The sequence below is a fragment of the Vanacampus margaritifer genome, chromosome 9, assembly GCF_051991255.1.
Source record: "Vanacampus margaritifer isolate UIUO_Vmar chromosome 9, RoL_Vmar_1.0, whole genome shotgun sequence".
Classification (NCBI taxonomy): Eukaryota; Metazoa; Chordata; class Actinopteri; order Syngnathiformes; family Syngnathidae; genus Vanacampus; species Vanacampus margaritifer.
In genome coordinates, this window is record NC_135440.1 from 21,042,188 (window position 1) to 21,066,635 (window position 24,448).

Here is a 24,448-nt window from a genome sequence, read left to right on the forward strand (position 1 = left end):
TGACATTGAATAAAAGATTATATTGTGGTTCTTAAATAATGAGGGTAAGGTATTTTCTTTTGCCGTCAACACCTTCCACAAAGACGCTACAGTACTTTTCAACAAAAACACCACACGAGTCACATTTGGGCACACAAAAGTACACACAACACATGAACATAAATAGCTTTTTTCTTTGTTTGGTTCCTTTACAGTGAACCCCCACTATATCGCCAAACGCAAATACCTCCACTGCAATTGTTTTTTGTTTGTGTTTTTAATATAAATACTGTACAGTATTGAAAACATATACATAAATTTAAATCAAGCTTTGTTTGATTTTGCTACGCTTTCAACTTAAATCTGCCATTGAATTTTTTTTTTGCTGTTTAAATTTAAAATGGTATCATTTATTAACTATAATGGAGTGCAGTAAGTCATTTAACAATTATTTCGGAAAGTAAAATCATCACATAAAATGGCTCCCTTGTCCAAGAAAAATTGCTGTCATTTGGTAGAAAATGGTGCGGAACGTCTCCCCCGCCATCAACAGGGGTTCACTGTAAATCATTTCTTAGCTGCGCCCTCCTTGCTTGTGCTACCACCTTTGCTATATAAATTAACAATATCAACACATGACAATTGTAGAAAAGCTCGTAATAAATCTGTGTAGCTTCCAGTACAAAAGCTCCTCGTCCGCTTCGGAGACGGTCAGCACGACTCAGAGAGTCCAAAAGTTCCGTGAGGTTCCGAGGCGGCGACGACGTCCTCTCGCAAAATTCATCTCCTGAGTGTTTGTTCAAAAGGGATTCCTTGGACCCTGAGTACTTTTGCCGCATCTCATCAAGTCCGAGATGCTTTTTTTTTCCGGGGTGGGTGGTCCGAGAGCCCCTTGAGCCGTGCCTGTGTCACCGTCCGGGGCAGGCCAGGGGTCTGATGCAACGTCCCTGGAAGAGAACCAGGTTTGCGGGACAGTGGCAGCCGGCCACGCAGGGCTTGTGGCACGGCCCGATCTCGTTCCAGTTGTCGCAGGTTTTGGTGCAGCCCGGCCCGCAAGTGTCGTACACGGCGCCGTGCTTGCATTGCGTGGCTGAAAAAAAATAAAAATAAAATTTGTATCGTATTAGTATATATTACTTTTTAACAACTTTTTTCTTGCCTTATTTCTGCATCATTTGTCTCTTTTTTTTCTGCCTAATAGCACATTGAGTTGCCTTGTGTATGAAATGTGCTATGTAAATAAAGTTGCCTAATGTTTTCCGTGACCAATATATTTGTATATTTTTCAAATAATGTATAACCTTTTAAACAGTGTCTGTATTTGTGTCGTTTGTGTCTTGAGCTTTGTATCGTAGTCTAATATTGGTGCCTTTTTGTCTCATATTAAAACAAATATATATATATAATATTTGTGGTTTATTTTGTTTTATTTTTGTAATATTTAATATTTATTTATAATATTATTTCACCCTAAATTCTATGTATAATATTTTGGAATTTTAGTTTGAATTTTTTTTAATACAATTAAAAAAAATTCACATTGTGACAAATATTTTCACAATTTAGGTATTTTTTTTGTCTGATGTATTTTGCCCCTTTTCTTTCCCAAATTTCCAATTCTATTTGTATAAGTGATCTAATATTTATAATTTTGTAATATACTTAAAGTATATCTTAGGATTTTTGTTGTTGGGCTAACTTTTTTTCCCCCAAAAAAGTATTTTGTATTTCGTCTAGTATTTCAATAAATGTTTGTCTACTACTTTTTCCTATTTTTTTTGTCCAATATTTGAATATAATAATAATAATAATTTTTGCCCATCATTTTTTGTGTATTTTGTGTAACATTACTTTTATATAGTACTTGTCTAATATAGTATTTTGTTGTCTTTATGTTTTAAAATATTTGATACCTGTATTATTTTTTTAAACTTTGTTTTTATAATAAATAATAATTGTGTATTTTTGCCATATTTGTTTTTTTTGTATCCTTTTTTCTCTCGTTTTTTTTGGTGTGATATTTGTTTACTTTTTGCCTAATATTTAATATATATATTTTTCTAATTTATTTTTCCAACTAATATTTTTTCTTAAGCATAGTTACCTTTTAAAAGAGCAATTTATAGCCCAAACAAACAAATAAAATAAATGAAAATAATAAATAAGTGCCATTGCACGACATCAGTGGGTGTGTTGACTCACCCATGCAGGCGGCGTCCGGCCTCCAGAGGACAGGGACGCCCTCTCGCTCGCAGGCTCGACTGTAGGCGATAAAGGACTCGCAGTAGCAGTTCTTGTGCACGGGACACTCGCACATGTCCGTCACACACGACCTGCCACGGTAAAAAAAAAAAGAAGTATGTTTATCTCTTTTATCGAAGAAAATGAAAAGTCTTAATTGATTTGAGTCATCACCTGTAGAAGCCGACAAAGTCGACCACGCGGTGACACTTCTGGAACTCCCACGACTTGATCTTCTGGCACTCGCGGTGGGCGCGGAATTTGACCTTGACGCTGCCGGGACACAGGAAGGAGGTGGGGCGGCGGTGCGGCGGCGGCTGGGCGCACAGCTCGTTGCCGTCCAGCGCACGCCACGACTCGGCAAAGTCGTCCACGTCGAACTTGAAGTGGCCGTCGCCGCCCATGGTGTCGTCGCGCTTGTGCCCGTTGTAGTTGCCGCACAGGCCGCAGAGGCGTCCGCGCAGGTGGGGGGCGGCCACCACCTCCACGAAGCTGTCGCCGTCCCAGGTGATCTCCAGACCTGCCCGTGGGAAAAAACAAGAGGAGTCCTCTTGTTAGCTGGACACTATTGAATTGAATGTTTGTTGCTTTTTTGTCAGCAATTTTTTTTTTAATTATCTATATTATATGAGCTATTTGTTTAATATTGATCAATTTGTATTTTTTATAAATGTGAATTTTTAATATTTTATATCAAATTTTCTTGGGTATTTTTGCAATTTATTTATTTAATTAATTTCAAAAAATTAATCTGCGTGCTTTAGCCAACCTCTTTTTGTTCAATAATTTTGTATTTGTTCATTCTGTCTAATTCGAACCCATGACCTAAAAACTGTGAAGCCAATTTTGTTTAATAGTTTGTAACTTTTGTTAAATATTTTGTCATATATTGGTATTTTTCTTCTAGCACTATATTATTTGTCTAATATTTGTATTTCTCATCTAATATTTTTGTCTAATATTTGTATTTCTCATCTAATATTTTTGTCTAATATTTGTGTATTTTATTGTGTAAAAAGCTGTCATTTTTGTCTAAGGTTATATTTTCAATTGAATATTTTGCCATTTTTGTCCAATATTGTTATCTAATATTTTTACATTTGTTCTCTATTATATTTTCTAATATATGTTTAACCTATTCTCATATTTCTGTATCATTTGGCAATATTTTCAGATTTTAAGTCTATTATTCTTTATTTCTGTCTAATTATTAACCCTTTTTATATTTCTTTATCATTTTTAAATATTTGGGGATTTTTGTCTAATGTAACAAAATTACAATATTTTTTTGTATTTGGTACTAATATTTTGCTTCAAACAATGCTCTAGTTGTTTCATAATATTCTTGTATTTTTGGTTTTATGTTATTTTGTCTGTATTTTTATCTAATATTTGCTATCATTTTGTATTTGTTAAATATTTATGCCTTTTTTTTGTCTATTTAGTTTTCCCCCTAAATTCTGTAAATTTTTAAAAATATTTCTTTCATCAAAAAAATGTTTTTTAATGAATGCATTTTTATTCATATTTTAGTAGCTCATATTTTCCAAATAGCTTTGTCCATTCTGTACAACAATTTGTATCCAAGTCCATTTTCCATCACGTGTCCTCTTTCAACTTACCCGCGATGGTGGTGAGCTTGAGGAGGTACCCGTCCAGGTCGATGTGCACGCCGGGCCCGTGGTAGGGCAGCGCGATGCGGGTGCCGTTCCTGCGCACGGTCAGGTGCTGGTGGAGGCCCAGGACCAGCCCTCCCAGACGCACCTCCACCGACTGAGTCCAGGAGAAGGAGCGGGTGCGCCGAGCGTCGTTCTTCACCAACACCTTCCAGGAGGATGTGATGTTTACGTCACAGTCAGGCCGAATTATAAAGTATGATTATGGGATGTGGGTAAAGATTATCCTGACCGATTATCCTGTGGAGGGTGGTGTGTTAGGATTTATTTTTAGAATATTTTTTGCATGATTAAACACAATAATGTTCATGTGAGGTGAAGTTATTATTTTTGTCCACTAGAGGTCGCCATCCTACCGAAGTAACTGAGATGACCAACGTTCACTACTCACAAGGTGATTTTTTTTCCCCCCACAACAAACCACATCGAGTCATAGCTCAAAATTAAAGGTGTTGATGGCAGCTTGACAAATTTGTAATGAATTTGTTAGTGTGACTTTTATATGACTACTTCAAAGGAAAGCGCGTGACTGTACCGTAAAGCTGGAGTCGCCGCCGTTGACGACAGCATTGCCGCCAGCGCCGCCGCCGCCGCAGTCTCTGGTCAACACGTACTGACATGTTCCCTGGAAGTTAAAAGTTCTCCCGTCGAAGGTGTTGTAGTGCGGGTCGCCAAACACGGTGCACACGCCAGGTTCTGACCACAAAAGCGCCGTTATGGAGAAGGCGACACACGGCGGGAACAAACGGGACGAGGAAGTGAACTTACTCACTTTCAGTGCAGACCGGACAGCAGCCGGTTCGGTTCAGGATCTTGTTCTGGGGGGGCGGGACAACACACAGAACTTATAAAATGGATGAAGGGGTGACAGAAGGATGTATGATTGCATGAAAGAAAGAATTATGGAGGAATGTACGAATGATGGATGAATCAATTAATGACATGATGTGGACAGAAGGATGAACGGATGAATTAGCAGATGGGAATGGATATGGACGGTTAACAGATAGATGCAAGGGTGAATGAATAGCAAAATGGGTGGATGGATGAATGGATGGATGCTAGACAAATGGCAAGAAACTGAAAAGATGAACAAACAGACAGGTGATATGACGGACAGATGAATAGAGATGTACGAATAGATGAAAAGACAAATTATGGATGGATGATTGATGGATGACTCAATCCTCTATGGATGGATGGACGCATAGTTGGATGGATGATTGATGGATGGATGGAAGGATGGATGATGGACAAACTGATCAATGGATGATCAATCGATTGATGGATGGACGCACGGGTGGATGGATGGATATTAGATTGATAGATAAATGGATGGATGGATGATTAATGGATGGATCAATCGTCAATGGATGGATGGACGCACAGTTCAGTTGGATGGATGATTGATGGATGGATGCACATATGGATGGACGAATAAAGACATATGGGTGGATGGATGGATGAATGAATAGCTAGATGAGCGTTGCATTTGTTTCAAAACTATTCAAAGGTGAGCTGGATGCTGATTGGCCGGGATGGCGAGTCACTCACCGAGGGGCAGCTGGTGATTGGAACGCACTGTTTGGGCCGACACTCCACGCTGCCTTTCACGCACGCGCACAGCGTGCAGTTCACCGACGACCACATGTCTCCTTCCTGTGAATGGATGAACGCAACACATTCGTATCGTTTCATGCATTCATTCATGCTTCTGTTATCATGGCATTTACTTTATCCACCAAATATTCATTAAGCTGTTACTATTATCAATCCATAATCACTCTATCTACCAATTCATTCATCCATGATCAATCTTCTCCATCCATCCATTCATCTTTCTATCATCCATCCAGCCATCTATCCAGCAAACCAGCTATCATCCATCATCCATCCATCTATCATCCATCCAGTCATGCATCAATCCATCCATCCATTATCAATCCATCCACCCATCCATCCATCTATACATCCATCCCTCCATGCATCAATCTATCATCCATCCTTCCATCCATCCATTATCTAACCATCCATCCTTCCAACCATCCATCTATCCATCAAACTAGCTATCCATCAATCCATCCTTCCATCCATCCATCCATCCTGCTATCCATTTATCCATCAAACCAGCTAACCATCCATCCATCCACCATCCATCCATGATCTATCCATCCATCCATCCTTCCATCCATTCATCCTCTAACCATCCATCCATCTATACATCCATCCCTCCATGCATCAATCTATCATCCATCCTTCCATCCAGTCATCCATCCATTATCTAACCATCCACCCATTATCTAACCATCCATCCTTCCATCCATCATCTATCCATCAAACTAGCTATCCATCAATCCATCCTTCCATCCATCCATTCTGCTATCCATTTATCCATCCATCAAACCAGCTAACCATCCATCCATCCACCATCCATCCTTCCATCACCCATCCATCCATGATCTATCCATCCATCCATCCATTCATCATCTAACCATCCATCCATCTATACATCCATCCATGCATCCATCCATCCATCATATATCCATCTATATATGAATCCATCCATCTATGCATCCAACGGTGACCTCACCCTGTAGATCTTGTTGCGTACTCTGCAGTACTTGACCTCGTCCACCTTGACGTAGGACAAGCATCCGTCGCAGCAGTGGTCGCCATGACAACTGCCCGCACGCGAGCAGCGCCTCTTGCACACCACGGTGGAGTCCTGAACGAGCACAGGCGACGTCATTCCACAGGTTCGCAATCTTAATGCATTCCAAGGCATCGGTCATGAACCAAGACATGTTTCCACATTGAAATGAATAAAAACAGAATCAATCGGTTCTAGCCCCAGAAAGAAGTTCACCTTATTATCAAATGCAGAAATAAATAAAAACACACTTCATTATGAAGACATAAGAGCCCTTTCAAATGTTACCTTGCATGTGCACGTGGTGCAGTTGTCATGCACGAAGGACGTGGCGTTCTCAAAGACCTCGCTGTGGAACAGGCAACTCCCCTGAGACAAATCAAACACCTTCCGCTGACCTGACGCGCCAACACGACGATCGTTAGAAGGTGACACGCACACGCACACACTCAAGGATGTTTGTGTGTTAATTACCGAGACACTTGGGACAGCATTGCCCTGGAGGGGTGTGGCTGAGGTGGGCGGGGCAAGAGAGGACAGGACAGGCCTCCTTCACGCAGAGCGTGCGTCCCCCCTGCAACGGCAGTCAAACCATAAGAAACCAAATGTTTTACAGGGAAAAACAAATATGGTCTGTAATACTCACCGTGCACGTGCACTTGATGCAGGGTTTGCCTTCAGGACTGAACTCCTCCTTCTCTTTGTACAGACGACCCTCAAAGATGCAAGCTGACGGGAAAAAAAAAAAGACACGATTACAAACGTTTTCTTTCTTTTGTGTGCTCGGACTCGGCTGTAGGTTTGACTGACTGGGGCAGGTGGGGCAGCACTTTTTGGGGTGGATCTTGGGGTTCTTGCAGTGGACCACACACTGCACTTCGGCTTCCGTGACGACGCCTTCCTGTCGCGAGCAGGACGGAAACGTTTTGAGGTCAAAGCTTTTTGGACTCAAAATGGCTCCTCTTATCTGTGCAGCTTGTCGCAGACCTGACAGCGTCGGGTCACGCAGGGCTTGACGGCGCTGGTCCAGGAAACGGAGCTGTTGTAGGATCGTCCGTCCAACATGCAACCTGAGAAGACGACGATGTGTTCACGTTTCAAATATCAATAACAGGATGTCACTGTCGTGCTTACGACAATCAAATTACAAGCAGAGCAATGTGACTGTTTTACAATAAATTTGTTGAACTTTGAACTAAAGAGAAGAAAACGGAAAAATAATCTGGTGGGCCCTACTAGCTAAACTGTAAAAAAAATAAAAAATAAAATAAAAATAAAATAAACAGAAGAAAACACAGTCTACTAATTAAAAGAAAATCTTCTTTTTTTTTTACTTTTTCAACAATTTTTTCTGATAAAAAAAATCCCTCAGAAGAACTATAAATTATTTATTTTTCTATTTATTAGGGCTCAGCTGATACGTTGTTTTTTTGGCCCATGCTGATTCCGATATTTGGCAGAGTAAAATTAAATAGAAAACTATTTAAACTATTTAAAAAAATATATATTTAAAGACTAAAATAACTTTTTTTTAAACTTTTTTTATTACTTAAAAAAATAATAATTATGATTTAAAAAAAATAATCCCTCACAAGAACTATATATATATATATATATATATATATATATATATATATATATATATATATATATATATTTTTTTTTATCTATTAGGCTAAGCTAATATGGATTTTTTTTCTGGCCAATGACAATTCTGATATTTGGCAGAGTAAAATTAAATAGAAAACTCATGACTAAACTTCATGACTAAAATAGCTTCTTTTTTTTTTTTTACTTTTCCCCCAAAATATTTTTGACCCCAAAAATAATAATTCCCTCAGAAGAACTATTAATGATGTATTTTTCTATATATTAGGGCTTAGCTGATATGGATTTTTTTTGGCCCATGCCAAGTAAAATTAAATAGAAAACTTGACTAAAATAACTGTTTTTTTTGTTTTTTACTTTTTGGGTCTCGTAACGCTGATATGAATTACAGGCAGAGCATTTGACTGTCCTTTAGGATTTGTTTAGCTTTAACAATACAAGGGGGGGAAAAAAACATGGATTTTAAAAGAGCTTATTCGGCCGATTAATCGGGCAGGCCCTACTAGCAGAATTAGAATTACAATTCGTTATATATATATATATATTTTCAACATTTGGATAACTAGCATTTTAAATTTTAAAACATGCCCATAACTTGACCAATTTGAGGGTTTAAAAAAAAGTATTGATCAAACACCTACGAGCATCTGTAATGCTCTATGGAATGATGCTACAAGTTAGCAAAACGCAAAAGAAAATGAAAATATATAAATATCTCCCTTTTTTTCTACATCATATCCAGCCGTCACATTCAAAATCAAACTCCAAATGTGTGCTCAGTTTATCGGCAATACCTCAATTAAACCTGTAATTAACCTTTAAAAGTGTATTTTAAAAAGTCCTCACTCTCTCAAAAAAGTACAATCGGAACATTAAACACACACACACACACACACATTTGTGGCTTGTCCATTCAGCACTAAATGAATAGCCGATTCATTTCATGCCATTTACAGTAAATGGACGGCGATCAATGCTGCACTGCCCCTGCAATGAAACCCGATCACAAGTATCGATCTGCTTTCCTGCGTCTGAAAATCAAACCCCCGCCGCCCAAAAAGATCCCGAGTCGGCGCTGAGGAGGATCGCGTGACGTTTGAAAGGCCAGCCTCCCTCTGAGACTCGGATCAGCTTCATACACTCAAGACTCGCTAATATGACGGACGCGATCAGGCGGCGACTTCCTGCTCCAGCCATTTTGTTCAGCTCCAAATTTTATTTATGTAATAAGAGTATTTCAGAGTCAAGAGAAATCATAAGTACTGCCTCATAAAGAGTGTACGAGGTGCGTGTTGATCACATGGCCTCATTCCGAGAACAGGAAGTGACATTCTAACACTTCCTGCTTGCCAGTGGACTTTTCAACTGGATGGGTTGTAACGTTGCATCAGTATCTTATGTCAGAGTTTAAAGCGATCTTTAAATTGAAAAAAAAAAAGATTTTATTGTAGCGCTCGTAAAACTTCACAGGACGCACCAGATGACAGCGACATCATGTGACCGCTGAATGATGTCATAGCCAGCTGAAGTTTATTGCGGGATATAAATACACGTGACTATTACATGGAAGCCAATTATTTGGATGTACAGCATACAATTATAAAGGCCAATCGGCTCTTTTAAAATGGTCCGATTTTTGCAGGTTTTTTTGTTTTTACACATAAGCAGCCAAGCCACAAGACAAAAATAATAACATTTAAATAATAACACATACTAATCCCCCCCCCCCCAAAAAAAAAATCTGCATAAAAAAAAAAAAACTCATTCAGTGCCATTGACGACTATACACGTCAAAGATCCATTTTGAACTGGGCTGGCACTGAAGGAGTTAAAAACTGCCGTTTTTTTTACAGATACGGAAGGACAAAAAAAATACATTATTTTCTTCATTTTATATATATATATATATATATATATATATAAATATATAAAATCAATCGTTTCTTGGTATTTAATTTTTCCAAAAATCTGAATTGGAATGGGCCTAAAAAAATCCGTATCGGTATAATACTAAGCCCTTAATAGGGCTGCTACGTTATGAAGAAAATATTAATCACGAATAATTAGGTAATAATTGCAATCACGATTAAGACAATCATTTGTTTTTAGTACAAAACAAGAAAATGTTTAAACAGGTAAAAAATATTAAGACAAATAAATTTATTTGAAACACTAATTATGCAAGTTACTTTTGGACCTAACAAGATGAGTCCTTTAAAAAAAAAGAAGTGCAAATATATCAATTTAAACAACTCAAAATTATTATGAATATTTTTTTTTTTTACGATTATGCTGATTTTTGGAATTTGAAATTGTAGTCGTAGTTGGATGAATTGCACAGTCCTAACCCTTAATGCAGTGTGACAATTGATAACAATACAAAAATGAAAGCTCTGTATTAAAAATAAAATATTCTTACCTTTACACCTCTCGCAGCATGCGCCGCTTTGCTTGACCACCAGGGCGCAATCTTCTGACACGGGCGGACATTTCTCCTGCTTGCAGTCGGCCTTGCCCTCCTGCCAGCCGCAGACGAGAAGAAAAAAAAAAAAGAAGCGGAAGATTGGTCAGTGTGCTGTTTTGTTCTTTGGTCAAAACATCATTTGAAGGTTAAAATGAGAAGTTATTATTATTATTATTCCGAGTCATGAGGTCATCACAATGAATCATTAACATCAACAGGAGCTTCACTTCACTCTCTCATCTTTTTCCAAAACGTAGACGGTTCATCCGGAATTATTTATGCGATTCCCAAAGGACGGACTCGCTCGCTTCACCGCATTTAGAAACAATTTGGAAAAGAATAAAACTACTCCTACTGCCTGATGGACATTCAACGGTTGCTGTGGCCTGCTTAACTCTTCCACTGCCATTGACGACTATAGACGTCAAAAATTCATGTGAACTATTTCTATTAGTTTAACCATTTTTCATTTCATTTTTTATGAAAACCTATTATATTTTTAATTGTACATTAATAACAGATATAAAATTATCGTGCGATTAATTATGATTAAACGGCCCTTATTTTTATTTTATTTTTTTTAATTAGGCCTGTCAGGCACTTCATTTAAAAAATGTTTTTAATTAATCACATAACTTCACTAGTTAACTATTAATCACAAATTGTATATCTGTTCTAAATTTACAATACATTTTTTTCAAAGTTTTCATACTCATATATATTTTTCAAATGAATTTTTGACGTCTATAGCCGTCAATGGCAGTGAATGAGTTCAATTGAGCATTTACATTATCAAGAGTCTGGTAATATTTGTTAGGGTATCATGATTGTAGGTTAGTTACATTTGACGGAGGAAAAATAGATTTTATTTTTGTTAAAAAAACAAAACAGAATGTAAATGTGTTATTATTATTCCAGACTGCAATTACTTTGGTGAGCAATCTGTCAACTCTTTGATTTAAACATCATAAATCAATGTGGTTATAAAAAGTCCAAATCTCAGACTTTAATTGTAATGCGTCCTGGTAATAAACAATGATCAAGGAGGGTCCAACGCGAACTTAACAAGAAGCTTCTTTCCGTTTGGCTCCCAAAATGCCACATGAGCTCACTTTTTTGCGGTCAGCCGTCGCGGTTCAGACTCTGCGGCCGAGTCTACTCGTGTATTTCAATACACCGCGTATTGTTTGGGCGGAATTTTATTTGGAAATGCGCTCGTTCATGCAGTAGGCTGCAAATGATCATTGCCATATATTACGCCGACTTCAAAACGACTTGATATTTATTTATGTGTTTGTGTGCAGAATGTGTTTAAAGAGTGCGGAAGGCTTGTTTTGGTCTTGAAATGCAGAGAAAAAAAAATCGGGGTGGTGTCTGTTATTAGTGAATTTTCAATTTTGGAACGGAAACTCCAATAAAAGTTAAACTGTAATACAACTTAACCTTCTATGTAGGATTGCAACAAACAACAATTTTTTCATAACTGATTAATGTGTCGATTAGTTTATGATTAATCCATGTCTACTGCTTTATTCAAAACCATTATTTCAAATCGACGTGCAGAAAACGCATAAACTTCTACTGATAGTGACTCAGTTTGTTTTTTTAATCGTAACATCCGCCAGAAAATCGGCAAAAATGTAGATCAATGTTTTCTAATGTCTTATTTTGAGATAATCAATCTGTTTTCATGGAGGACAACAGAAATCGGAAAAGATTTACAGCTGAAAGGATTTGGGCAATTCTACGTCAAACAAGGTCTCTAAAAGATTAACCGATTATCAAAACAGAATGTGATAAACGATTAATTGTTGCACCTCTACTTTTATGTGGACAGTGGAAAATCTAATCAACACTTCTATCCACTGGTCCATTTTCTAGGGCACGTTTGTCATCCGGGTCACGTGGAGTCGACCGCTACAACGTCCATCAGCGAGAAAATAAAAACGCGTTAAGACATTTCAAACATCCGTGATGATATTCAATACTAAATGTAGCGAATTGCGACTCGTGTCTAGCGTCATCTGTTATTGTCACCGATTGTTTCTCCATCTAATATCTCGCATTGTCTGGGTGAGAAACGGCGATTCGCGGTAATGTACAACTTGTGTCCAAGGTCATGTCCTTGTTTTGCTCCCGTCATCTTTTAGCACAAAGTAGTGTTACTGCATATGCCCTAAGGTACCCTCCCCATCCTATTACTCCCCCCGTCACCCCTCCATGGGGTCCCTTGTCTACAGGTCAGAGGTGGTGACGGGTCACAACGCCTTATAAACACTCGACATACCGCGACACCAAGACTGCTCTTGTTGGATGGCTGTCTGCCGCCGGACCCCCCCCCCCCCCCCAAACATACACACACTACGCGTACATTGAATTACAAACAGGAAGACATCAAAGTCAAACCTCTGTAAATGCCATCGAGCAACGCCACGCGTAATCACATGGCATCTCAACCACCAATCAAATTACACATAGGTCACATGGCAGTGTTCCATTCAGAGGCCGCGGTTTGGAAATGTTAATTGTTTTACGGGACATTTAAACGTAGACGTCTGTGACAATCGTTGAGCGTTGCCATTTACAACGGCACTTTACAATTGCCGACCCTCTAATAGCGAGCATGAAAGGAATAAACAGAGATTGTTTAGAGAGGAGATTGACATTTCTATCGGCAGTCAAGAAAATTGTCACCGCTGTTTGTTTGGTCCCTTAAAGGCCACCGTACGGAGATACCTTAGTCGTATGGGCTAATTTACCCCGTTTCACCTCTAGGTGGAGACAACAGCCAATTTTTTTTAGCTTAAAAAAATCCTTCTTTCCTATTTCCCGTCCTCTTCTCTTCCATCACTTTCTCCTGTTCCCCTTCATCCCCAATCTCGAAATCTATTGCTGCCCCTGAACTTTCACCTCCTAAACAAACAGGTCGGGACCCCCCTTAGCAGTGCAAGAGCAACAGTAGCTTCAGGGAAAGTAATTCCCCAAACGGACTCACTTTTTCCCCCCTTATTTCCCCTGAACCCCTCAGACCTTTTCTTCCTCTCCAAGTGTGTGTGTGTGTGTGTGTGTGTGTGCGCGAGAGAGTGAGAGAGATTTACATTTACATAATTATTATTATTTTTTTACTAATTTAGGATTCATTTAGTTACTGCAGCGTAACGCGATAGCGCCGAGATTCTGCCTCATCAGCCGCTTGCTAGCTGTCGGACTTCCTCCTCTCCGGCGTCTGTCGGCTTCCGTTTGTGTTGACGCAACGGAAGCAAGTCACCTTTGACCTTTCGTCGATTCCAGGCTCTGCCTGGAGCTCAAACGTGGGGCTTTCGTCCACCATTACGGCAAAAATAAAGAAATGATGAAAAACATATATACTGTATAAAAGAAAAGCTACTCTCATCCTTAACCCTTTTGTTTAACTTATTTGACAATTATTAAATTAATTATTTTATGATTAAAATAGACAGTTTTATGTGTTGTACATACACATTTTAAAATATGTATTAAGTCATTACAAATAAAACAAGCACAATTCCTATTATTGTACTTCCGACTTCCTACCCCCAAAATAACTCCCATAATTCCGTTTGGAAAATCACTTGACCGTGACCAAGATGTGAGACGGACGGACAGACAGACAACTTGATGAAGAGGTGCAGCAGATAACGGATCGCCATGACGACCAGACTGTCAGTCTTACAATGGCCCCTCTGTGTGTGTGTGTGTGTGTGTCCCAGCCATTAGCCGGGTCTGTCTCGACTCCTCCCCCCCACCACACACACACACACACACACACACACTATATGAGTGACACTGCCCCCCCATCCCAAACATATCAGACCGCCTGGCGACAGGAGACTCACCGCATGTCTTTGAGGGAGGGGGGGGGGGGCGCGAGGGGCTGACAGATGTGGAAGTACTTGAACACACTCAGGAAATAGACAAAAAAAAAAAAAGAAAGTAGAAAAATGCGGCATTTGGGTAAATGTATTGGGACACAAATGCAATGAGAAAAAAAAGGAAAGTGGTTAAAAAATAGAATTTTGGACAGGCTTGACAAAAGTATTGGGACATGTAGTGAAAAGTGATTAAAAAAATATTTTGTCAAAAGTACTGGGACTGAAAATTGAAGAAAACATTGAAATTGGGAAATAAGTATTGGGACATCTATACAAAAGAGACGAAAATGTGGCAATTGGACAAAAATATTAGTATAATGACATGAAAGGAAGTGAAGGATATGTGGAGTACTAAGACAGATAGGTGAAGTGAAATGCCAAGTTTGGACAAAAGTATTGGGACAGAATAGTGAAGAGAAGACAAAAAGTATTGGGAGTTCCAATCTTGACAGATAGGGGGCAGTCATTTATTGCACTGATTCTAGCGCAACATTGGGCCGCTGCCCATTTCAGAGATGGCCGCGCACGTGACACTAGGCGGCCATGACTTCATCACTCTCCTGCTAAATAATAGAAAATGACCGAAGTTCTCATTTTAATGTAAAAACACCGAACTTCAGGTGCCAAATGCATTATTTGTGTGACAATATGAAATATCCCTGGAGCAAATATTACACTATTGTGGCCAAATACTGTAATATCATGTTTTTGTGTCATCGTCAGCACGTCTTGATTAGTTCATTGAGAAGTAAAGACCAGCCTCTCATTGAATAATTGATTAACAGCTGTGTTGTGTGTGTCCCAACACTTTTGTCCATATCGTGTATGCGGGTTGAGGGGTCAGCGTGAGTTGAGGGGGTTAAAGTCTGGACGAAAGGCCAGTGATTGGCTGCTGACGAGTGACATCCATTGACTGATGCCGACCTGATAAGAGGCCGAATGCTGTCGCAACTGTGACGACAAATCCGCCATGTTGGCAGAAACGTTTGAGTTAGTAGTTTAACTTGCGAACTATAAGTATTTGTTAAAAGTGTAACTATAATCTGTTTTGTTCTGTTCTATTCTACTATACTGTATTTGCAGTTGAATTTTGTTGCACACACAATCTTCAGGCTTCAAGACTTAAAAATAAGCAGTTTGCGAGTCCAAATGAACATTTTCCGCCTCATCAAAAGTTCAAAACGCAATGAATAGTAAAACTGAGAGAGTCACCTATTTTTTTCTGACACGGTCGCACGCGCGTTAACGTAGCGAGCTAGGCAAGCTCCGTGCTACTTACACCGCGCCAGCTAGCTAGCAACGAGCTTCGGCTAGCTAGCTAGCTAGTGCAGCTAAAAAACGTTGCGGAGTCGCTCCTGAGTCAGTACTCGCCTCCATGGCAGCAAATAAGATACATATTTGACAAGTATCATCACCAAGGAATGATGAGGAAAAGCCATGCTAAGTGCTAAGCTAATCTAAGATTGACATGTTATCAGAAAACACTGGAATTAAGTGCTTATTTACGACGCTACACAGTCAAACAGGACAGAAACCTAGAACTGAACATGAGGTGGCCTATAAGCCTAAAAGTATTATTACAGTATTAAATATTTATCATATCAGTTTTAACAATAGTCTTGAGTTTTCTGCACGAGAAATTTTTAGAAACATTTTATGAGATGATACTATGGAAGCGTGTTGCATTCACTTGAAAAAAAAAAAGTCCTGTTTTTGTGACTAATTTTTCTGGGGGAGCTTTGTTTTTTTTTTTGTATTTTTTTTCTTCTTTTTTATTCAATATTTTTTCCCCCAGTTTTTATGAAGTTTTTTTCTGTTTCAATAAATATATATTTTCTCTGTTTTTCTGAATTTTTTTTCCTGTTTTTTTTTGAGTAATTTTCCTTATTTTATAAAATAATTATTTTTCTGTTTTTCTTAATATTTTTTTAAGAGATTAGAGAAAAAAATACAATACAGTATACACATTCATTCCTTTTTCAAGAGCCAGTAAGTAAACATGACCAATCTTATTGCATATGGTCTGCAACAAGTCACTTGGAGTTCAGAGGTAAAAAAAATATATTTTTTTCTGTTTTTTTTTTAAATATTTTTTTTCTGTTCTTTTGAATATTTTTTTCTGTTTTTTTGAATATTTTTTTCTGTTTTTTTGAATATTTTTTTCTGTTTTTTTTAAAAAATAATTTTCTCAGTTTTTCTGAATATTCTTTTTTCAGCCTGTTTTTCGTAATTTCTTTTGACAGGAAAAAAAAATTCAGAAAAACTGAAAATAATTTTAAAAAACAAAGAAAAAAACAAAGCTCCCCCCAAAAATTTGTCAGAAAAACAGGAGATTTTTTTCCCCAGGTGAATGCAATACGCTTCCGTATGATACAACCCATTCAGAACTACTAAAGTGAAATTGACATGTCTGTCAGCCAAACACTTGCACCACATTCACATCCTCCCACATTAGCATCCCGCTATTGACTTGTGATAAAGCTAACGTTTGCTCAGTTGTGAAAGGAGCAACGCAAACACTCAACGAGACAAAGTCCTGTCATGAGGCCTGATAAGGGACAAGCTGGATGATCAATAATCAGTGCGACAAACGTCACCAGGAGGAAGAGGAGGTGGTTACCAGACAGACGCAGGTGATGCACGGGTTGTCGGTGATGTTTGGGATGTGCAGGACCTCGCCTTCGTTCTCACAGCTGGCCTCTGTGCCTGGAAAGCACAGAAAACACAAGGAGGAGGGGTTATGACATCATCATAACCGGATGACATCATCATCAAATGATGCACAGCTCGGCCGGTTTCACAGTAATAATGCGTTAAACTCTCCTGTCGAGGGATTTGCAGCTTTTGTATCATGTCAACAACAAAAAGCAGGCGAAATCCAAACTTGTGATATTTAAAGGGTCTTAAAACGCAGGCTGGAAATTCCATATTTTGTCGAATAGCATAAAACAGCTTGTTTTGACACAATTCCAATGTAAAGCCTAAAATGTTCCACGATACGAGCAGTTGATCAGAGGAATCATTACACTAAATCCTAGCCTGTGACGTTTCAAGAGTCTTGAGGGTCTTAAGACAAAAAATGGACAAACAGTAACGTATTTGGTGCCACTTTTTCTTAGCTTAAATAGTTTGTTAATAAAGCTTTTTTTTTTTGATACAAGATGGCCCCAAAATGCTGAAACGCTGCAGTTTGAGCAGTCTAAGAAATCCTATCCGGTGACATTTAAAAAAGGTTCTAAGGGTCTTAAAACACACGCAAAAAATACGGATATGACAGTTATGTCACTTTAAAGTCAAAATTCTGACTTTAAAGTGAGAATTCTGACTTTAATCTAAAAATTCGGACTTCAAAAGTGAGAATTCTTACTTTATTCTCAGAATTCTCACATTAATCGCAGAATTCTGAGATTAAAGTCAGAATTGTCACAATTCTGTCCCCATTCAGCATTTTCAGCTTTGCACAAAACCTTTAAATCTAAATATGCCCTGAAACATGAGCTAAAACAAACTTAGCTAAGTGCTTAGCACAATTGCCACACACCGCAGAGAATCCGGGTTCGAACCCCGCTTGGTTTTGATTTTTTAATACCAACTGACCGTCATCCTTCGAGGGTCTTAAAACATAACTTGTAGCACTTCAAAGGAAAAGATTGTTATGTTTGTAAAATGCTGCTTTTCCAATATAAAACACGCCATTTTGTAAACAACATTCCACAATATGAGCAGCATTAAGCATTCCTCGAATCCTAACCGTTGCCTTTTAAAAAGTCTTAAGGGTCTTAAAACACAGGAATTCCTCCAGAAATGATTCATTTGATTAACTGTGATACATTTCTTTGCCGCCCCCAAAAAAACTCATTAAATGTTATTTCCGCAATACAAAATGACACATTTATAAAGAACATTCCGCAGTACGAGAATGTGAGTCACTTTTAGCATTCCACTAAATCCTAAAGAGTGACATTTAAAGGATCTTTAGGGTCTTAAAACACGCGGTGACAAACGTAACCTGAAGCAGGAACGCAGGAAACTTTACGGGCAACGGGAGGCACACGTCCACGTACGAGGAAAACTGCTCGGTCAGGAACGTAAACTTCCTCCCGAGCGGGGTCACGACCCGCAAAAACGCTTCCTGTGTCCCCGCTCCTGATGGCGGCCATGTTGGATGACATCACATTTGTTTCATTCAAGATGAGAGAACGCGCAAGAGGATCCGACAGAAGCTTCCTAGCGCCGGGTCGTCTGCATTTGGGGGCAGACGGCGAACCCGCCGACTCCGCCGCCACTGTTAAACTTTACGACCTTCGAGCCTAATTAAACTGGCATGACTGAGGGAGGGGGGGTGATCCCGATGCAAGGGGTGCGGGGGGGTCTCCGGGGACACATCCCTGCTTTGACCAAATAACTCACTCATTGTTTTGTGCTTGTCTCAGGTAACAAGCTCAAACTTTCCCGTGGAGACTCTTTACTAACACGTTTATGTAGCGTACGCACTCGGGGGACACTTCATTAGGGACACCAAGTCATGCAATCCTATAGTAGAAAAGGCGCACTTTTCATTCGTCATTAAAATAACACAACATGTAAAACAGTGCTTGTTGCATCACACTGACGTTATAATATTGTGACATTTTTAATGCAGATGAATAAATATTCTTGCACAATAATTAAAAGCAATAATTTAGTTGTTATTTTAAGCTTTGAGTAGTTTTTTTTTAAATGATAAATTAGACTCTATTTTAGACTAAAATACCCCAAAATATTGCTTTAAATTGCAAAAATGAAAGTAAATATATATATATATATATTTTTTTATACAATGGCAAAATGTTGTTGCTACTATAAACAATTGAAAAGTGCAGCAACCAAAAGAAAAAATAAATTACATTTGCAGTTTACACGCTGTAATGTGTAACACAATTTTTTTAAAAAGTTGCAATCTTTATAATTCTATTATGGATCATTTTAATTGATATGTTAAATAGTCTTTCCTTTTTTTAAATTCAACACATTGGACAGTGTCTAGAAAGACACACAACCCCCCCCCCCCCCACCCCTCAATTTTCTTCCTTTTTGTTGTTGTTGGCTTTCTGCTTTTGAATGCACTCAGATGCTTGAAAACGTCCACTTTGTCAAGAATCGTAAACAAAGAAACACTCAAAGTGTAGCATCCAGAGTGGAAAAACTCCTTTGTTGTGCTCCCAAAGAGTCACCTGACCGTCAAACATCAACGTGAAGGTCAGCGAGACAACTCCAACCTTCACGCCGAGGATAAAAATAAACTTTTTAGGCCACAAATAAACCGATGAGAGATTAGATCAAGGTTAGCAGAGGCGGGAGGCCCAACGAAGCACCTGCTTAGGGTTCCGCCTGCTCTAGGGGACCCCAAGATCAATTAACAGTTTAAAGACACATTTCAGTGAAGCACAAAGTAACATAAAAAAGTGAAATGTTTGGATTTTTATTTATTTTTTTGCTAAATATTTTGCACATTTTTACATAGTTTTAAGGATTGGATTGATGTTTTTTAAGCAATTACTTAATAATGTATTGTAAATGAATAAACTTTCCTATTAAGTAGGCCTTGATGCCAATTTTTTTTTTTACTTGAAATGTTGCATATAAAAAGACACACCATTTTAATAAAATTACCCCAAACAAAAGCATTACTTAAAACATGCACAATAACACAAAATAAAAATATGACTTTGAAGACTACCGCATATATTTTTTAATTTGTTACAAATAATTTTTTTATTTGGGGAAAAAAATACAATCATTACCATGACCTTGTCTTTTTAACATTGGAAGGAAATATGAACAGTTCCAAACAGCAGTCAGTGTTAGCGCAAAACTTTCAGGCTCCTGCTAGAAAGCACATCAAATGTCATGAAAAGCCTCCTAGAACACCTGAACTTTAATCGACGTTACTTTGAACGGAGGCAGGTTTTTGCTGACTCCCGTTTAACACGAGTTTGCCGGTGATTGTGATCATTTTGAATGCAGCCACATCCCAGTTATAAGAGGGTGTGCACACTAACGCAACCACTTTATATCACTTGTTCATTTTCATTCCCGCTCTCAAAAAGATCGGGTTGCATAGGTCACATTTTTAACGGAAAAAGTTTTCAAATGATTTATTTGGTCTATTATTACTATTACGGGGGTGTGTAGACTTTTTATATCTGCCGCATTTTTATTGGCCCCAAGCTGAAATATGAGCCTGTTGTTTTCAAACGGTGACCGCTTCATGTAAAACAGCACACATTTGGACATGTAAATCAACAATCAAGAATCAATTAATACGCCCCCCCTCAAATCGGTGACCATCTCCCCTCCGAGACCCGCCTCCCCCCCCCCCATCTGGTGCCGCTTTGGCCTCATTTCCATCTTTGCTCGGAGGAGAAGCCGCCTGCAGGAACTGCGACATCATGTTTAGAATTGAAAAAAAAAGAGGGGGAAAAAAAAACCAAACATTTTTTCCTGTCGTGTGGAGGTCTGATTTAACGTTTCCAGCTGAGTGGAAAGACGCGGGACATGTTCTGCATCAAACACTTTCATCCTCTCGTTATAATCACACGATGATGATGAAGGCCAACTGGAGACTGAGAGGAAGGGGGGGGGGGGGGGAACTGCCGGCAGTTGTGGGATGTAACCAAGTACAAATACTTAGTTACATCACTTAAGTAGCTTTTTCAGATTATCTGTACTTTTTTTTTTTTCTGTTGTTTTGACTCAGCTACTTTGTCGACTTTCAACTTCTGCAATAACAACAATGACATGCAGTGGATTCAGAGAAGCAAGATATTCCCTGTCGGATTCTTTGACGCTGGTCGCTTCTTGTGCCAGCGGTCGAAAAACAAAACAACAAAACCCCTTTTTTTTTGTTGCAATGTTCACAACATTAACGAAGCTATATTGGAACACATTACTTTAATTGATGACACATAAAAAGCGGATTTTTAAGTAAGTAAGTAATCAAAACCTTTTTACTTTTGGTACTATTTAAATATGTCTCATCTCAGCGTCTACTTTTTTCTCTCTCTTTTACTTAAGTGCAGGATTTGAATCAATTTTGTTTACCTTAAGTCGGGCTGAGTACTTTTGTCAGTTCTCCTTGTTGCTATAAGGATGAAGTTTGTACTTTAAAGAAAACATGTGAAAAAAATGTGAATCAGTACTTGTACAAGTATTTTTTTGAACGAGTAGGATCTGAACTATAAGCAGTGGCAATCTAACTTTAATTTAATTTAACGTCTGCTGGCTACTTTATTTTATTTTTTTTTACTTTTACCTAAGTAAAGGAGTTCACTAAAGTTTGTATCACCCCATAACATTTTGCCTAAATTAAGAGTTGATGATGACGTCACGTACACCATACTGTACTCGTACTGTATGTACTTCTAGTACGGAAGGAAGCGTGAGTAATTTTACTCTAAAAAATGAAATTAAAATCAAAGCGAATCTCTTTTTCTGCGCTTTTTTGGTCGCGTGGCTGCGGGGCAAACACATGACGCCGACAACGAGGAAGAGGAGGAGGGAGCAAAAAAAACACACACATGCGGATTGAAGTTAAAAGAAGACGTTTAATTACAAGCTTCTTCATCTTCTCGTTGCCAAACGAAGCTCACCGAGTCAACCTCGCAAAACTTGGGACCGGGGGGGAGCACGCGAGCGCGTCCGCGTGCTGCGCTTTTACGCACGGAGACCCGAAAAAACGGAATCTCACCTGTGATGAGCGCGTTGGATGGCACAACCGCTTGGAGCAGAAACAGAAGAAGAAGAAGAAGAAGACGAAGAAGAAGAAGCGAGCCGGTGAGGAGCCTGCAGGTGGAGCGGCGGCCGGTCGACATCCTCAACAGCCGACGGAACCTCCCGGTCCGCTTGTGCGCTTTTTAATCCCAAAAAATAGTAAGAGGTCCTCGGGGAAGGAGTGCAGACGCTTTGGAGCCGGGGTGCAAGCGCATGACGCGGACTAGAAGCCACTTTAAGACCGCTTGAAGTCAGCAGAGGATGGATGGACTTTCGCTCCTGCTACAATCCCGGCCAAGCAAACGAGGATTTCCAGGGAGGAAACGTCAATGTGTTCTCTTGGTGGATGCCGGCTGCCGACTGTGCACTTCTAAGGACTGCACACACACTCTCTCTCTCTCTCTCTCTTTCACACACTCTCTCTCCTCTCACTCGAACCCACGCTTTTCCTCCTCCTCCTCTTCCTCCTCCTCTTCTGCTTCCTCGAGCCCAGCAGAGGCAGCAAAGTCCGGCGGCACCTATGGAGAGCAGGCTGGACATTTATTCCACATCGTACACAGACAGCAAAAGTACTAGTAGCCATTTTGGCGATTCGAGGACAATTGTGGAACAGATATTTTGGGGCTTAGTAGTGTTGCTAGTGCAGCTTAATAGTTTCATAGTAAGATTTAATTGTGTAGTAGGCCAAAGATGGGTAGTAGTAACAAAAAAATGTGGAGCACAAAACTTTCTGCCTCAAAACTATAAATAATAAAAATAAAAAGTATTTGGGGCACCCGGAACCAATGTTTGGCTACTTTTGCGTTTCCGCACGGACATTTGTTCCTAACGGACCATGTGTCAAAAATTGATAAGATTAAGATTTTATGGAAGCAGAGACATGACGAGTGTCGACCCACAGTAATACACAACAATAAATAGGGAATATCAGCGATATTAAAACTGCCACAATATCGTCGTCATGTCACGATAATAAAAGCACCTGTTAAAAAGGCCAGGTTGATTTCCATTTGGGCAGTTCCCAGCATTCCTCTAGTGGTTAGTTTATTAGTGCAGTTAAATTTGAATTAGGCATGTTTTGGTTACCTACGTTGAAAGGAAATGTAACATGTTTGAGATCCCCCATAAATTGACTTAATTCACAATGTGTGCGTACATTAGCAAGTGCCTCAAGTGTTATTTGTTTTTTTTAGGTTGTTTATGTGCATCAAGGTTGATGTTAGCGGTAACATTTGAACTGTACGTATAATTATGATCTTAGCTAATTAGAATTCTATAGACGAAGCATTTAAAATAAAATGACTGATCAAGCCTGTCTGTTTGTCACTGTTCAACAATAATTTTATTTTTTACAATATTGTTGAATTTTTATACAGTATTGTGAGCTTTTTTTCTTTCTATCGTCCCCCGCCTATATTATAATAATAATATAATACATAATAAATAGTATTATTTTGCGAGTTATTCATTTAACCCCCAAATTGGGTCGGTCCCTTTTTGACCCAATTTGGGTTATTTTTGAGCCAACTGCTTTTAGATTGTGGCCAGTATGTCTGCGTGTGAGCGCCTGGGTGTGAGTTGTGGCCAACAGCAGCTGCTTGTGAGTGTTTGCATGTTTGTATCATTTGTCAGTAAATGCATTGAAAATGGTGGCTCCCCTTGCCCACATGTGATGGCATTACAGTACCTTAATTGCTCCATTTTTTTTTTAAAACTGCAAATAGGAAATTAATCAAAATGTGTGGATGGAGGGATGATGGGGAAGAGATTGTAAGAGGGCTGCTTGGTGGTGGTGGGTCCACTGGGTATCGACCCCAAACCTTACAGTCATCTTGCAAATGTCCTGCAACTGTTAGCAGATAAGCGCTAGATAAGAGCTAAATGCTAACAGAGCGTAGCTAAGCGCTAGCAGATGAAGTCGTTCTTTTTTGCCTTCTTGTGGCATAAACAGAAAATGAAAAGAAGGAGAAAGTGACGAGAGACGACATTTCCTGCCGGCAGACAGACGTGGGTGCCGGGTCGGAGCCCCTGCCGGCCCCGAGGTTAATGCCCCCTGCAGCCGACCGGTCTGGCCCTCAAAGACCCTGTGTGTGTGAGATTGGGTGAGGGGGTGGTGGCTGGGTTTTGGGGTGAGGGGGGGGGGGGGGGGGTCCAGCTGTCTCAACCACACGAGGAGCTTGTTTCT

The 24,448-nt window shown here is 39.2% G+C and overlaps 1 protein-coding gene across 3 annotated transcripts; it reads right to left on the reverse strand.

The window, feature by feature from the left end:
* On the reverse strand, positions 1-24,357 carry bmper (BMP binding endothelial regulator). 3 transcript variants are annotated; one of them, XM_077576597.1, is made up of 16 exons: positions 22,241-24,357; positions 17,132-17,217; positions 10,574-10,673; positions 7,534-7,616; positions 7,357-7,447; positions 7,193-7,275; positions 7,021-7,120; positions 6,835-6,944; positions 6,487-6,621; positions 5,451-5,555; positions 4,669-4,714; positions 4,432-4,592; positions 3,843-4,044; positions 2,395-2,740; positions 2,182-2,312; positions 1-1,069 (listed from the first exon to the last, which is right to left on the reverse strand). In XM_077576597.1, the coding sequence occupies exons 1-16, from the start codon at positions 22,362-22,364 to the stop codon at positions 888-890; spliced, it is 2,085 nt and encodes a 694-aa protein (XP_077432723.1). In that variant the 5' UTR covers positions 22,365-24,357; the 3' UTR covers positions 1-887. The 3 variants fall into 3 exon arrangements, with proteins under 3 accessions (XP_077432723.1, XP_077432724.1, XP_077432726.1); XM_077576598.1 differs by lacking the exons at positions 17,132-17,217; positions 22,241-24,357 and adding an exon at positions 13,025-13,057; XM_077576600.1 differs by lacking the exons at positions 17,132-17,217; positions 22,241-24,357 and adding an exon at positions 12,906-13,016.
* Between the last annotated feature and the right edge of the window lie 91 nt (positions 24,358-24,448).